We start from the raw sequence: 16,496 nt of genomic DNA on the forward strand, positions 1-16,496 counted from the left end.
TGCCTGTGGCTTGTGACCCTAGGGAAGTGGTGCTTTTACTCCCGCTGCCCAGAGAATCCCATTCCTCTGTTTCAGATCGGTAATGGCTTTCTAGAAACTTTCTCTACTCCCCCCCCCCCCACCACCGCCAACAACAACAAAAAAAAAACAGAGCACCTCATTTTCACAATACCTTCCTTCCAGAAGTTTTTGTTTTTAATGTTTATTTATTTTTGAGAGAGAGAGAGAGAGAGAGAGAGAGAGAGACAGTGCAAGCGGGGGAGGGCCAGAGAGAGAGAGGGAGACACAGAATCTGAGGCAGGCTCCAGGCTCTGAACCGTCAGTCAGCACAGACATGCAGCTCGAACTCATGAACAGCAAGATCATGACCTGAGCCGAAGTCAGATGCTTAACCGACTGAGCCACCCAGGCGCCCCCCAGAAAGTTCTTTCTGGTGTCTAACGTGAGCCCTTTGTGCTCTAGCCAAAGCTCATTCTACTTTGGCCCTTGCTGGAGAAGGTACATCGGGTACAAGAACCTTCCATAAAATTGAAGATTTCCCAGACCTGTCTTCTTCAGAAAGAAGAATTTGGGTTTTCTTAACCTTTCATCAGAGCCTTGTCACCCAGACCTTTCATTATCTTTCTCAATTATATCTTTGAGCCCTCTCCAAAACCTGTCTTTTGAGTTACGGGGACCACAACTTAATTAGATCTCTCATTTCCAGATGATACTCCTGGTGCTTAAGGAAAAATGAATTAAATTTCAGTCAGATATATTTCACTGGAGGAAGGGCCTATAAAAGAAAGAAAGAAAGAAAGAAAGAAAGAAAGAAAGAAAGAAAGAAATTGGATCCTTTATATAAATAGGACATTGTATCACAAATGAGTTTTTCCTTCCCCGGTTTTTTGAAACAATGGGTCTTTTTTTGGTGAATTTAATTCCTCAGAGATTCTAACCTAAAAGACCATGATTTGCATTCTTTCGTGGGTATGTGGGTTCTGCATCCAAAAAAAAAGCATACGATGTGTGCCTCTAATAAGTGGGCAACATGGCAGCAATTAAGCACCTTAAGGTCTGGGGCGAGTGTGGGGGGGGGGGGGAGGGAGGGGGGTCCCTGTGTTTCCAGCCTTTTCTGTACCAGCTTTTGTTTTGAGGGGTTCAGAGGGGGCTGTCTGGCTTGCTTCTGTAATGCTGTTCTACTTAGCTGTGTAGATGTCTTAATCCTGATCATATGGTGTTTATGCTCAGAATTTCATACGGGAGAAGGTATTTAATTGATCTCTGGGCTGTGGAACCGAGCTACAGAGCCAATGGTAGGGACAGGCTGCTTTGAGCCCTCACCTGAGATCCCCCGGGGTGAAGTGAGGAAGCTGGGCTCACAGATGATTCTGAAGGTCCTTCCGGGCTGACCCCTGTGATGCACAGCACCAGCCCTTCTGGTTGCTCCACAGAGGGCCCAGGAGATGGACAGAGAAGCTGGCTTTAGTGGCCAGTTGGAAGAAGGGTGTTTGGAGAGTATCAATTGAAGCTAGAATTCCTTTCCCTTTCCTCCCTCTTCCAAAGAACCTGGATCTGTAGACTACAAGGGATGGGAACGGCCATTTATTGATCAACTCCGTGGGGTCAGATGAGAGTTCAAGGCCCCTTCGGTACACACCCATGGAGCAGATATGCTAAGTGGCTGCCACCACAACCTCCCCACCCACCCACCCCTGCCCAGAGGAGTCTACACTATTTGGATCCCACTCAAAATGTCACTTCCTCAGTGAAGCCTTCCCTGACCCCTTGACCAGCCCAAGTTCAGTGTTCCCGTCCTACGTTCTTATGGCTCCCCATGCTTTCCCTTCATTGCACTCACCACCAATGTAATTATCTGCACAATCAAGGTTTTCATGCCCGCTCCACCCAAATCTCCATGAGGGTGGGGACCGTAGAAGTCTTGTTTGTCACCGTATTCCTGGAGCTTAGCACAGTGCTGACAAAACAGTGGCACTTCAGGAAGTATTTCTCGAGCAAACGGAAGCATGAATGCAGAACGAATGGATGCAAGGCAAAGCTGGTGACAAAGCCGGGACTGGCTGGCTCTCAGAGACCTGAGATTTGAGACACTCTTACTCGCGTGCTTGTGCCCAAGGGCCTCACCGCTGTCACCTTCCTGTGACACCGCCCCGTCCAGTAATAGAGTTTTGACTCCAGCAGGGGGAGTGATGGAGGCAGAGCTCTGGGCCACACTCAACCTGTCTTTTGTCCCCAGAGGCGTCTAAAATAGCGGGGAGATTATAGATCTAGCCTGAGGCTGTGGGGTGGTGGTGGCTGGAGATGGGTGGGAGGGGTCACTGAACTGCCCCAAAGCAAACATCCTTGTGGGCATCAGCTTCTAACACGCTTTGCCAAGGGGCTGCAAACACAAAACTGCTCGGCCGGGGATCTGGGTCAATGAGAGTGGGTGAAAAGGAAGGAGGACGGACCAAGACAGGCAACCTTTAGGGAAGCAAAAATAAAATTCTAATGTGGAGACTGCTGAAAATAGACTGCATGGCTGTCAGGCTGCATGCAAATCCAGTGCTAATTACATGGAAATTAATTACAAGTCCTAATTTCCATATGCCTCGCTAGGACCCTTGGGGGGAGGGGGCGTCCTTGCCGCAGGTGTCTGGTCTCACCCCCACCCCCACACGCCATTGAGGAGGCTCTGATGTCGTCTCCTTCACACTGTCGCCACAGCGGTGAGAAAGGCTGATAGGAGGCTAAAAATACTAACAATAGAAATTTGATTTCTTCTTCCAGACAAAAAGCCTTGGCATCCACAGGAGGGAGAAGTGTTCAGGCAGCATGTGACTGGTTGGTATGAAATAAATAAATAGCATATAATTAACTCTAAGTGTACGTGGTTGAGCAGGGATGTGCAGCCTTTCTCTAATGGACCGGGCGGGGGGTGGGGGGCAAAAGACCATGTGACAAGCCATGTGACATGTGACAGGGTTATCAAGCTCATGGCCTCCTGGGTCTTGGTTCCAGGGTGTGCTTCTCCTTAAAGCTGTTTAAAGAAATTCAAAGCATTTCCACGATACAGCCCCTAACACGGTATCTGTCCCCCGACTTCACTCAAAGATACACCTTAGGTGCGTGGGTGCTGGGTGAATCGATTTCAACAAAACAAAACAAAACAAAAACACCTTGCGGGACATCACTGCCCAGGGCAGGTCCCTATGCTCCTGTCTGGAGGCATGTGGGTTTAATCGTAGGGATGGATTTTTTTTTTTTTTAATGTTTATTTTTGAGAGAGAGACAGAGACAGAGACAGAGCATGAGTGGGGGAGGGGCAGAGAGAGAGGGAGACACAGAATCCGAAGCAGGCTCCAGGCTCTGAGCTGTCAGCACAGGGCCCGATGTGGGACTCGAACTCACGAGCCGTGAGATCATGACCTGAGCCGAAGTCGGAGGCTTAACCGACTGAGCCACCCAGGCGCCCCAGGATGGATTTTTAAAGCACAAAACCGAAAACCCATCCCCTTACGGTGCCTGGGGTATGGAGCCTTTGGAGGGCGGATCTGTCCCTTTCGGGTCTTCCTTCCCTTCCATTGTTCTCAAGCGGGTCCTGCTTGGCTCCCTCCTCTGTGGCAGGTTGTTCTCCCACGTCGGCGACCCCTTCCTGGATGACCCCCTGCCCCGGGAGTACGTCCTCTACCTCCGACCCACCGGCCCCTTAGCACAGAAGCTCTCCGACTTTTGGCAACAGTCGAAGCAGATCTGCGGGAAGAACAAAGCCCACAACATCTTCCCCCACATCACCCTCTGCCAGTTCTTCATGGTGAGCCGCAGACCCTGCCCCGGCCCCCCAGCCCCTCAGCCCCTGCCCGGGGAGCCTGGCTGCCACACCCCAGCCAGCGCCTTGGGACCTGGAGTCAGAGTCAGCAGCCTCGGGGAGCTGGCCGAAGGAGTCACGGGCTCCTGGGCTTGGATGGACCGTTAAGGAATGAGTAAGGTCCCATCTGCCGGGGCCCAGGAGCACCCCGGGTCGGATGCACCATCATGATGATTGCTGTTCCTCAGGACTCTAGGGACAAGCCTGACCCACTGAGTCAGGACCTGGACGGGCGGCCCCAACACTAAAAAACTAAAGCATTTCCACCCTGGTCCACGGGTAAGAGTAGAAATTAGGGAGCTAGGAACAAGAAATGTGCTCTACAGACACGGGAGGGGACTTTAGCCTCATAGACCCTCTGGCCACGAGTTTTGTCTCACCAGATCTTTCTAGAGACAGCAAAGATACCTGTGACCCGCCATAGTTACCTAACCTCCATAATCCTAGCTATCACAGAGCTTACTTAATGGCTAAATTAAATCCCCCTCCGTGTAATAAATATAAATACTTTTCATCTACTTTAGTTCCCTGTGGAGATAGAGCAGAATTGGCTTATCCAGGTGTATTCGAGATGAGGCAGAATGGTAGCACTTTTAGACAACATTTTCAAAAAGTGTTTTGAAGTATTTTTTTTCCAGATTGTCTCTGCCTCTTTAAGACAAACAAAACCAAACCAAACCGTGTTCCTCACACCTTCTGTCTTACCGTTCCCTCTGAGAATTATCATGATTATCACTTCCTCCCAGTCATTCCAGGATCTTTCTCAAAAGCATCCCGAACGTTAGAGACACTCATTTTCCCCCAGTGCTCCAAGAGGGTGGGGAGATGGTATCACAGCTCTCTGAGCTAGCGTGAGACTGGCAGCCGAGTCAACTTCTGATCATCCAAGGAGAACAGAAAAGTCACAGATGATGTGAGAGCAGGGGAAAACACATCCTTTACCCTGAGATGCTGTTTTCTCCGGGCATATTCCCCTATTCTTCCTTCCCGCTGGACCAGGCTGCGCCCAGGGGCACAGCAGGGCAGGGCGGGAGGCAAGCGTGGGTCCCATGGCCCCAGCTGAATTTACCAGTTAGACGGCCCACGTCCGGATAACTGGGAGCCTGCAGTTCTCCTCCGTCCTCACAGACAGAAGCGAGGGTTTAGGGATGGCGTCCTCGGCCTCCAGCCCCGGGCAGAGGATGCCAAATGTTCAGTAGCGGTAGACCTCCGCCCCCCTCTGAATGGAGCATTTTGTTTTCCCCTGCCAGTGTGAGGACAGCAAGGTGGACGCCCTGGGGGAAGCCCTCCAGACCACGGTCAGTCGCTGGAAGTGCAAGTTCTCGGCCCCGCTGCCCCTGGAGCTCTATACCTCCTCCAACTTCATTGGCCTCTTCGTGAAGGAAGACAGCGCGGAGGTCCTCAAGAAGTTTGCCGCGGACTTTGCCGCGGAGGCTGCGTCCAAAACCGGTGAGCTGACAGCTGCCAGGCCAGGCGTGGGTCCCGTTCATCAAAAATGGGGAAGGAAAGGGATCGGAAGTTATGGACGGCTGGGCTGGGGCCGGCAGGTGGAGGGCCCTGCAGGGATGCGCGGAGCACAGCCCTTTCCTGCAGCACCTGTGGGCTCCCTCTTAATAATAGCAAACTACTGTTCTGCTAAGCCTCCTGGGAGAATGTCCAGCGTCGACCCTCAACAGCCAAGTTGAAGGCTCACAACTCACTGTTTCACACTGAAGCCGTAAGCGCATCCTCTGTAGCACCACTGTCTCTCTCTAGTTCAGAGTTAACGAGCCTTCCTTCCCTGCCAGCCTCCCTGCCCTGAAGGCCTCTGTCGGGGTCTCACAGCTCACTCCGTGAGGACCCAGGGCTGTGCTCGGCGGGGTAGCACAGCACAGAGAATAGAGTGGAGCCACTTAGTGTCAGATAATAGATCCACCGGGCCCATGTCCCGCAACTCCCCGAAACCCATTAGAGGGGTCCCGAAGCTTCAACAGTCTGTCCAGAAATGTCACCCCTTCAAGCTGTTTCTTGCTCTTTCCACGGCCGGTCTTAGTTCAAGCCAGCTGAGATTTCCCACCAAAGGAATTAGCTTAAAAGATGCTCAGCATATGTGTTGACTTAGAGGCAGGAAGCACGGAGAGGGGACAAGTGGGAGAAGTTGCCAGAGCTTTCCGGTCTGCCTATAGGTACAGACGAGCTCACTTAGGTCAAGGTGAGCCTTATCTGCAGTGGGACAGACAGATAGTGGGGTCGAGGGGGGAAGAGTTGGCAGGGGGCAGTTTCTGCTGGCTCCCTTGAGAAATCACCATCAGTGGGTATTTCTTAGGGACCGCGATGCGTTCATCCGTGAAGAAAGCAACGTGACAAGTGGTTTCTCCAGGCCCGAGATACAGGTTCAAGTACCTGTGCTCACAGAGAGCTCTGAGAAGAGAAAGGCCATCATAGGATGCAGTGGCTCCCCCTTCGCAAAAAAAGGAAATGCATGCTGGGCTGGGCGATGTGGATCCCTACAGTGGAGAAAGGGCCCTGCAGGCAGGAAGGAACAAAGTGTGTGCAGAGGCTTGTGTGGAGCCCCCTCTCCCCGCCCCCAGCAGAGCAGAGCTGGGCGCGAGCGGTACAGCTGAATCTGAGCATCGCATGCAAACTGGAGGAGGCCCAGAGTTGGCCAGCACCCCCCGCACCCCGCCCCTTTCAAGGAGGGATGGAGACGGGAGAGACCTGAGTAAAACCCCTGCTTTGCCCCTTGGTCTCCGAACCTCTGACCTATAACTCACCTGCCATTTTGCTTAGTGTTCTTTACCAGAAAAGCCCCCGTTAGGGCTCAGGATTCTAGAAAGAGTGTAGCGAAGGCTCAGCCTCACCGAGCAGGATTGCAGGGAGGTCTCCCCTCTCAGAGGAGCTCTGACCCTTAAGATACCTCTTCTACTTAGGGAGGGGGGGGGCTCCTTAGAGCCCCTCCCCAGGCACCCCTTCTTCTCCCGGGACCAGGCTCTGCTTTCTGACTTTGCTGGGGCCTGCCATTTCATGGCTTAATATTTCAGAGAAATGACATAATAGAGAGGCAAATTGTTTCCTGTTCCTATCCCTCCACTTCAGGAAAATGACTCTTTTTCATCCCACAGTAGCTATTACCAAAACCACTAAAACTCCCACAAGACCCAAAACTGGTGGTGTGGCCACAAAACTCAAATCCTTCACAAATGTGTAAAGCGGGTCTCAGCCAGGGCTGTGCCAAACTCTTAAGGCGCATAATGAGTGAGAGGCTGCGAGGCCCTCGCTTGCTTTCCTTGTAGGCAAGGGGAGGGCCGGCTCTTCTCCAGTATCTGTGGCCACTCTCTCTAAGAACTTGGCTGCTCGTTCTGTGCCCCTGTGCGGCCCCCTGGTGGTGACCGGGAGAACCGGGTGGCGCTGCCCTGGGTAGCTGGTCCAGCTTTTTGCCTCCTTACGTGGATGGCTGGCTGTCCCGTCTTGGCCCTAGAACCTATGCCTCGATATTCTAGACTTTTCTGCAGACCCAGAGTCCATCAGCAAGTACATTTCTTGTCCTCCTCCGTCCTGGGTGGCTTAAGGAGATTCATCATGCATGTATGTTCGATCATTAACCGAATACTAAAAGCCTATATCACGTGCTGAGCACTGGGGATTCATTGCAAACAGGACACAGAAAACCTTGCCTCATGGGTCTTACACCAAAAAAAAATACGATGTAGTGTAACAAAAATATCCAACTGCTACATCTGTCTCCCTGGGACATGAATAAGCCCCTTAATTCCCTACCTTCGCAAATTCCCTACCTTCCCTTTGGTTGTATCTTCTGCGCTGTTCTAGCTTGGACAGTAGATGGATCTCCCCCATGTAAAGATGTACAAAAGAGAAACATAATTCACCGTTTTGTTTGTTTTGTTTCTTACAGTGTCTTAGAAGCACAGTCTGTATATATATATATATATTTTTAAGTTTACTTATGTATTTTGAGAGAGAGAGAAAGCACAAGCAAGGGAGGGGCAGAGAGGAGGAGAGACAGAATCCCAAGCAGGCTCCACGCTATCCGCACAGAGCCCGATGCAGGGCTAGAACTCATGAACCGTGAGATGGCGACCTGAGCCGAAATCGAGAGTCGGACGTTTAACCGCGTCACCCAGGCACCCCACCAGCCCGTTGTATACTTTAAAGCAGTGGCTTCAGTCGGGCAGATTTTATCCCCCGGGGCACACGTGGCCGTGTCTGGAGTCGTTTTTGGTTGCCACAACTTCTGAGGTTGTACTACCGGAATCTAGTGGGTGGGGGCCGGGGATGTGGCCACAGACCCCACAGTGCACGGGGCAGCTCCCACAACAGAGAATCATTCTGTTTTAAACCCTGGAAAACCCTGTCTTCGACCTTGAAAATATTCCATCTTTTCCCCTGGCTCCTCTGTCGGAGCCGCCCAGAAGCCAAGAGACGCGATTTCAAAACGACGGTGATCGGCCCTGGCCCGCACGCCGTCGCAGGATCTCTGCTTTGGCGTGAATTAGCTCATCCTTTGAGGTCACGGTCTCCTCGGGCTGGTGATCCTCCGTGTGTTACTAGGAGGCCAAGCCGACCCAAACAATGACCTCTCCGCTTCCCTTGTCGGGAGCCAGGTGTGGCCCTTTCCCTCTCGAACTGTAGGCTGTTCGCGATCTGTTGCACCTGCCTGTCCCCTTATTCCGCTGCTGTGAAGGACAGCAGCAGCTCTCGTCCGGCCACGGGACGCCCTCCTTTGTCATTTGGGAGGCGGGATTTATGAGGGCAATCCTTCCGTGTTCTTCCTGGAGCCTCCACCGTTGCCCTGCTGACCACGTTCCAATAACGGTTCCCTTCCTTTGTTTCCAGAAGTACACGTGGAACCTCACAAGAAGCAGCTGCACGTAACCCTGGCTTACCACTTCCAAGCTAGCCACTTACCCACCCTGGAGAAACTAGCCCAGAACATCGATGTCAAACTCGGCTGTGACTGGGTGGCTACCATATTCTCGCGAGATATCCGGTTTGCCAACCATGAGGTAATGTCTCACTGTGGCTCCTGACCCTACCGGAGGCACAGGGGGTGCGGCCAGAACGGGGAGCACGGGCAGCTCCCTGCTACAGGGAGATGGGGACCAAAGGAGAGCAGTGGAGTGAGCACCGGACCACAATTTCCTCCGGGCTCGGCCTGCTTCCTTGGGAAGTTCTGAGCTTGCAGCCCTCCTCCCCGGGTCCCAAGTGACTCATCCGTGTAATAGCCCCATTGTCCTGTCTGCCCTGCCAACCTTACTGGAATGATACAGAAGTGAAAAGGGAGAGTAGAAAAGTATGTTGGAAAAGATTTTAATTCTATAAATTCATGGAGTTAATAGAAGGCTTCATCCAGATCTTAGGTAAGGAGGACACAGAAATACAAATATATATATACATATATATATGTATGTATATATATATATATATATATATATATATCTGAACACATAATTAACAGATACTTGCTAAGTATCTATGGCATGTAAGTTACCATGGAACATACTAGAATTTTATTTTTTATTAATTTTATTTTTTTAATTTACATCCAAATTAGTTAGCGTATAGTGCAACAGTGATTTCAGGAGTAGATTCCTTAGTGCCTCTTACCCTTTTAGCCCATCTCCCCTCCCACCACCCCTCCTGTAACCCTCAGTTTGTTCTCCATATTTATGAGTCTCTTCTGTTTTGTCCCCCTCCCTGTTTTTTATATTACTTTTGTTTCCCTTCCCTTATGTTCATCTGTTTTGTCTCTTAAAGTCCTCATATGAGTGAAGTCATAGGATTTTTGCCTTTCTCTAATTTCGCTTAGCATAATACTCTCCAGTTCCATCCACGTAGTTGCAAATGGCAAGATTTCATTCTTTTGGATTGCCGAGTAATACTCCTTTGTATATATATACCACATCTTCTTTATCCATTCATCCATCGACGGACATTTGGGCTCTTTCCATACTTTGGCCATTGTTGATAGTGCTGCTATAAACATGGGGGTGCATGTGTCCCTTCGAAACAGCACACCTGTATCCCTTGGATAAATGCCTAGTAGTGCAATTGCTGGGTCGTAGGGTAGTTCTATGTTAAGTTTTTTGAGGAACCTCCATACTGTTTTCCAGAGTGGCTGCACCAGCTTGCATTCCCAGAAATATACTAGAATTTTTAAATGTGGTCCTGTCCTCAAGGAGTTTGAGTCCAGCAGGGGAGAGAGAGCAGATACATGAAATAAAAAACAGAGGCGACATGTTGTGACAATTACGTGCATCCCCTGGGAGGCCTGAGTGGGACCACTGATTCCCAGTGCATGTGGGAAGGTTGGCATAATCCTAGCATCCTTCTTTTGAGGGAGTCGATAGTGATTTCCAAGACAAGCCTATGCTACTCTGAAGAGTAATATTGCCCTTTGTTTTAAGGAAAAGCTGAGACAAAGAGAGTGGCACGTGGCTGGTCCATAGCTAATTAGCAATTTAGGACCAGAGCTGAAGCCAGAACCCAGGGATTCTGACCAATAAAAACAAGCAGCCCATCTGGAAAAAAAAAAAAAAAGACCACACAGTTTAATGAGAAACTTGTCATCTAGTGTAAATACATTTATGAAATCGAATTTGCTTCCAGTTTTTCAACAGTAAAAGGGCTGATATTTTTGGCAGGTTATCTAGCCTCTTAATATCTCTGTTGACTTTTTTTTTTAAGTTTGTTTTGAAAGAGAGCGCACATGTGTGAGCAGGGGTGGGGGGGGGGGCAGAGGGAGAGAGAACCCCGACGTGGGGCTCGATCCCACGACCGTGAAATCAATCATGACCTGAGCCAAAATCAAGAGTCGGCAGCTCAGCTGACTGAACCATCCTCCTACCCTCTTGTAAAATATGAAACACAGTTGAATGAAATCTCAGGGTCTAGACCAGTTGATCTCACCACTGTCTTGGAATGTTGAGAAGAGATGACCCATGAACCAGAGGTCCGGGCCAGGGCACGGGGCCTGCGAGCGTCAGGGACATGCAGCTTTGTCTGACCCCGCTGACGAGAATGTCCTGCCCTCCTTCCAAGTCATTTGATGGAAGTTTCTGGAAAGACACACCAAGGAGACGGGGCTTGATCTTGCTTAAGAATTCTGACATCTCCTGGAATTGCTCAGGATGAGCCCTAAATATAACGAGAGAGGTGTGGCTGACCGGACTCCTCACAAGGACAAAGAAAAAGGAAGTCAAGGGTTGCATGCAGATGGGCTGTGAGAAGTCACCTTTCTCAGAGAGGGAAGGTGGCAATGGAATTTTACCAGGAATATCTTCTAATCAACACTGCCCTCCAGTTAAATCAAAGGGTAATTGCTTTTCTGCCTGACCCACATTCTGCGCACTTGGCACGGAGGGAAAGAGGCAGCAAGCGCCCACACGAATTATTGTCTAAAAATAACTTGGCCGCTTTTATCTCTGATTTGTAAAAGCTCATTTATTACTGTTCCTTCTGATACAGCTCTCTCGCTCTCTCTCTGAGGTCATTTGGCTTTCCCTGAGCCCCCCCTGCATACCTTTTCTTGCCTGCCTTCTGTCCCCAGGACCGTTCACGGTTCCACTGAGGCAACAGAGGTCTAGAGAAGGAAAGTGGTTTGGACAAGAGCACGCAGCAAGCCATGCTTGGGAGAACGCCTAGGTCTCCTCCCTCTGCTGGTTCTCCCTTTGATTCCGACCTGCAAATGCCTGTCTGTGCTTCGCGTAGTTTTCCGTGTTAGGGACCGCGTTGGGCCGTGCCCGGTTTATATGCCGAGCGACAGAAATCTGAGGAAGGACAAAAAAGCACACGTGGCTCCAGATCCTGGCTCCGTCCCTTCAGCAGTTGTTAGGTTCACTTTCACAGCTTCTAGAACGCTCCCGTCCTACGTTGTCTCCTGCGGACAACGGCAATAGTATTTTGCTGGACTGTTGCTGTCGTGCAGGCTACAAAAGAAGATGATAGAAGGGCCGTAATATGTAGCCCCGGGTGGGTGCAAGACAGAAGTGTTGCAGCTCCTGCTATGCTAGGAGCATAAAGAGCTTCAAAGGCAAGGATGTTAGGCTCCTACCCCACGTAGGGTTGCAGCTGCCCTGCACGAGGGGAGGAACAAACTCGAGATAGACCCCGCAATTCTTGCAGGTCCGTGGTAAACATAAAAGAGTATAGGGGCGCCTGGGTGGCTCGTTCGGTTAAGCGTCCAACTCTTGGCTTCGGCTCAGGTCTTGATCTCGCGGTTCGTGGGTTCGAGCCCTGCGTCAGGCTCTGCGCTGATGGCACAGGGCCTGCCTGGGATTCTCTCTCTCTGCTCCTCCCCCGCTCGTGCTGTGTCTCTCTCAAAACAAACTTAAAAAAAAACTTGAAAAAGAGTATAATGTAGTGCAAAACTAGGCATGTCTCCTGGTATCTCTCAAACGTAGGCTTTTTGCACGAGCTTTTGAATGGGCTGTGGGGACATGGGCACGAGTTACAATTTTAGATTTGCTGCAATATCTTAATTATCGTATTGCTTATTCAATAAATCAAAGCTCCTTGTCGCCTAACTACCCTAGGACACAAGGTCTAGGACACAAGGTCTAGGACACAAGGTCCTAGGACACAAGGTCTCCTATGCTCCTTTGCTGTGCCTCGATTTCCCTGGAGGTAACCTGGAGACAGAATACTCACCCTGCCTCTGCCAAGTGATAGGGGGAATGAGTGTTCTGAAGTCACTTTGAGTTTCTCGAAGGAAAGACACTTCTGGGCCAAAGGCATAATTAATTAGTCAAAACTATGCTGTGCTTGAGGATCTAAGAGAAGTTTCGACTTGTTCCCCCATGACTCGGTGCCTCTCTCCACCCTGTTCCGGGAGAAGGAATGTTCCTTTTGGTGGATCATCGCATACCTAGCTTAAGAGAGTTGTTCTTTTCTTTCCGCAAGCTGTTTTCACAACGAAGCAGAAACTACCTCCCTGGCTAGTTTGGAAATGGTGGTTTGAGCACGAACGTGGCAGAGGACAGGGGAAGGAGCAGGAGGCCACCAGGGGCAACGGTCTGGAGCTGAAAGATACTGGAAAAGAAATAGGGAAAGAAACGGGGGCCCCAAGCGAAAGGAAAATCAGAATCCAGCGGTACCACGGAGTCCTGTGCATTTTTACTTGCATTTTCGGGGGGGGGGGGGGAAGAAATCACATCTTTTTGCCAGTGTCTTTCCTTAGAGACTTCCAGAAGGAAGTTCCATGAAACGTGTTCCGATGTGTCACCTTGACGGACACACAGAGAGCTGATTAGCTCACGAGCACACAGTCCGGGGGGAGTCAGGCGAGAAGGGAGATCAGGTGTCCTGGTTCAATAGACATAATGATGCGCCTTCTGGATACAGGCTCCGTCCTAAAGAGTTTCCTTAGATTGTCTCATTAACTGTTACAATCCAGGCATTAGGTTACCGATGAGAAAACAGAGGCCCAAGTTAACAGCCTGAAGGTGGAAGCAGAATGGTTAGCCTGCCAGTAATGACTTTGGAACTTCAGGAAAGTCTGTTAAAGTATCTCCATCTCAGTGTCCCATGTGAGATAAATAGGATAGAAATGTCTTCCTTACAATTGAGGACCCTTGCTGTTAATGAGAAATCAGGACGATGTTTTTCCAAAATATCTTCGTGCCCATGCTGTTTGTGTCTACCGGGAAAGGACGCAAAACATCAAGTGCGTCAGCCAAGCGGTATGGCCTCTGGTTGGCTCTGAAGGCTCTTTATGAGCCCAGAGAAGAGACACGTGGTTTCCATCTGGTTGCCGGTGAAAGCTGGTTACACAGACGTACCGTATACGCTGATGGCTGTGAAAAATATTTTTCTTTCAAGGTCTTTGTCGAAAATGTAGGTTTAGGGGCGCCTGGGTGGCTCAGTTGGTTAAGCATCGGACTTCGGCTCAGGTCAGGATCTCATGGTTTGGGAGTTCGAGCCCCGCGTCGGGCTCTGTGCCGACTGCTGGGAGCCTGGAGCCTGCTTTAGGAGTCTGTGTCTCCCTCCGCCTCTCTGCCCCTTCCCCTCCCCCTCAAAAATAGACATTAAAAAAAAAAATTTTTTTTTTTTAATGTAGGTTTAAAGAAAGCTCCTTGAAGGCAGAGACTGCCTTGTTTAAGCCCCAGAGTGACTTATAAAGGGAAATGCGTCGGTCCCAAAGCCTTCCTACAGGAGAGTGTCTGCACCCAGACCGTCTGTAACCCCCATACGGAAGACTGGCTTTCCATGAGTGGGGTTTCAGGTGTCTATTAGGGTGCCTACCGCAGATGGAGAAGGGGAGATAGGTCCAACCCCATTTGTATAGCAGCTTAATAGAACGCCTACGGGCTTTCAGATAAATTTCAGAAAACTATTTTGAATCCCGAAAGGAAGAAAGGCCTGCCTGAAGGGAAGTCTGGAACCATCCAGCAGGACCAGGCACACATCTACAATACCCTGGGTGGGGGGGAGACATGCTTTCGGATCGGAGTGCAAATCTACTCAGAGCCTGCAGACCCCAGGGGCGCCTGCAACGTCCGCATCTGGAAGCAGGACACGCAGACGTGCCCCGGAGGCGCTCAGACTGGGCCTCACTCCTCCCTCTCCTCCTCTCTCAGACGCTCCAGGTGATCTACCCGTACACCCCACAGAATGACGACGAGCTAGAGCTGGTCCCTGGGGATTTCGTCTTCATGTCTCCGATGGAGCAGACCAGCACCAGCGAGGGCTGGATCTACGGCACGTCCTTAACCACGGGCTGCTCCGGACTGTTGCCGGAGAATTATATCACCAAGGCCGACGAATGCAGCACCTGGATATTTCACGGGTAAGCAGACTCACGTTCTTCACCTGCCGCTTTGGGGGACCACCACGGGCTCAGGAGATGGGAGGAAAGCTGTTGGTTCAGGACGCTCAGGGAAGGGCCGACCTGGGGCATGGGAAAATGAGGGATGGGTCCGCTCCGCTTCTCGCTGCCTGCCCCATTTGATGGAACGGAGTTCCTGGTCAGAGACTCAACTGAGGCAGCTTGGGGGGGGGGGGGGGGGGCACGCGCGGGAGTCCATCTCCCTGGCTGTGAAGCATGGGGCATCCCAGTGCTTTGGGGGCTCCTGTCCGCTCTGTCCTGGGCCGTTGCTCAAGAGTGGTCTGACTCCCCAGAACGGCTGGGTAGGTTCCCAATAAGCCAGCCAGACCGGCAGTGGAAGGCTTTGCCAGGGTCAGGAGACCTAACTGCCCCTCGCTTGCTAGGTGGCCTTGAGCGAGTCCTCCGACGTGGCGCATAAGCACCTAGAGAGAGAGACCGTCTAAAGAAATGGGCAACTGCCAGAACCGTAAAAAGACACGCGGTGCCCCTAGTGTCCTCTAGAGTGGGAACTTTCCACCCATCCCTCACGACTGGTTTGCCCCCAAACCAGACTGGTCGCTCGGTCAGCGTGGCCCGTGCTGTAGGGCCAGCTTTGCCTCGGCAGATGAAACGGGCACAGGAGGCACCTTCTCTTTCTTCATTGGAGACGCTCAAAGCCAGCCAGCCCTTCCCTAGCACATGCAGGCGTCTCGCCAGGGTGCGCATGCTGATTTGTTTTTCCTCTCTCTTGTTCTTGCTCTGTGCCAACGTGGCTGAGAGCCGGCAGCTCTGAGCACCAGCTGCGTGGTGCGTCTAACATTGTTATTACCGCCATGGAAGAGAAGGCGAGAGGGGCACTTTCAGGGAGTGCGTTGCCCGGAGGGAGAAAAGAAAAGGTTCTCTCCCCCCAGTTGGCAGCAAGCAGGCAAACCACAAACCCAAAGATGGGAGAGAACACCTTCCTCCTTAACAACCCCCTACCCAGCAATTCCTTCCGCTTCCTTTTGGTCCACCCCCCCCCACCCCCCGCCCATGAACATCCAGCTTTTCGGGGCCCAGTCGGAAGGTCAAAGCTGCCTCGTGTTCCCCAAACATTTGCGTTCTCAGGCTTCTGAACATCTACGTTGTGTTTCCAAAGTCACCGTTTTATCCCTTAGAAAAACGAGTGAAGCATATTATCTGTGGATACACTGAACACTAAGATGATATGATGCACAGCTCTCAGACCTTTTTTTTTTTTTAAAAAAAGTCGGGCTAGAAGTTGGAGTAGGTGGGAGAAGGCCTGCTGACCCATTCCAGAGTACTCTTTCCAGACCCACTGCTGTCCAAATTAGAGCTCAGGCGGAAACATGGGTCCACAGACCACAGGGACGTCTGCGTGCCACCTCCTTTTCTCTGGAGAGGTCCCTACCGATGATACTGCCCTGGAACCGTATCTGAAACTGTCAGTTTCTGCAGCCAGTGCTGCTGAGAGTGGGGAAAGGCTAGTGTTAGGTGCTAGGACCCCGTAATCAAGAATTTGAGTTTTTAGGCCGCTAGTCTTGGGTTCAAATCTTAACACTCCCACTTAAAAGCTGTGTGACCTTGGCCAAGTTACATTACCTCTCTGAGCCCCCGTCTGTTACTCTATAAGGTGGGGAGGATAATTGCATTTACCTCACAGGAGCGTTATAAAGACCACAGTGAAGGACTATAGCTTTACACGGATAAGTGCCACACCCGTAATAGCACTGAACCTAAAAAGCTGTTAGCTTTCTGATTTTTCTACCTCGTGTTTTCCAGTCCTCTCTTACATGCTTGTCCGATCAAATGTCTCTTCCCGAGGTGATCCTATAGAAGAACTGTACT

General features: G+C 50.9%; 1 protein-coding gene across 4 annotated transcripts in view; it reads left to right on the forward strand.

Annotated features, from left to right (window-relative positions):
* Positions 1–16,496, forward strand: part of UBASH3B (ubiquitin associated and SH3 domain containing B) — a 141,083-nt gene that overhangs the window by 100,303 nt on the left and 24,284 nt on the right. For 2 of the 4 annotated variants that reach the window (XM_003992450.6, XM_045038435.1), the window contains exons 2-6: positions 2,770–2,823; positions 3,607–3,793; positions 5,098–5,296; positions 8,681–8,850; positions 14,422–14,630. In XM_003992450.6, coding sequence (XP_003992499.1) covers positions 2,770–2,823; positions 3,607–3,793; positions 5,098–5,296; positions 8,681–8,850; positions 14,422–14,630 — 819 coding nt within the window. Of the gene's footprint in view, positions 1–2,769; positions 2,828–3,606; positions 3,794–5,097; positions 5,297–8,680; positions 8,851–14,421; positions 14,631–16,496 lie in introns of all 4 variants that reach the window. The other 2 variants (XM_045038432.1, XM_045038433.1) reach the window with 2 other exon arrangements.

This window comes from Felis catus, chromosome D1, assembly GCF_018350175.1.
Source record: "Felis catus isolate Fca126 chromosome D1, F.catus_Fca126_mat1.0, whole genome shotgun sequence".
In the NCBI taxonomy this organism is placed as follows: Eukaryota; Metazoa; Chordata; class Mammalia; order Carnivora; family Felidae; genus Felis; species Felis catus.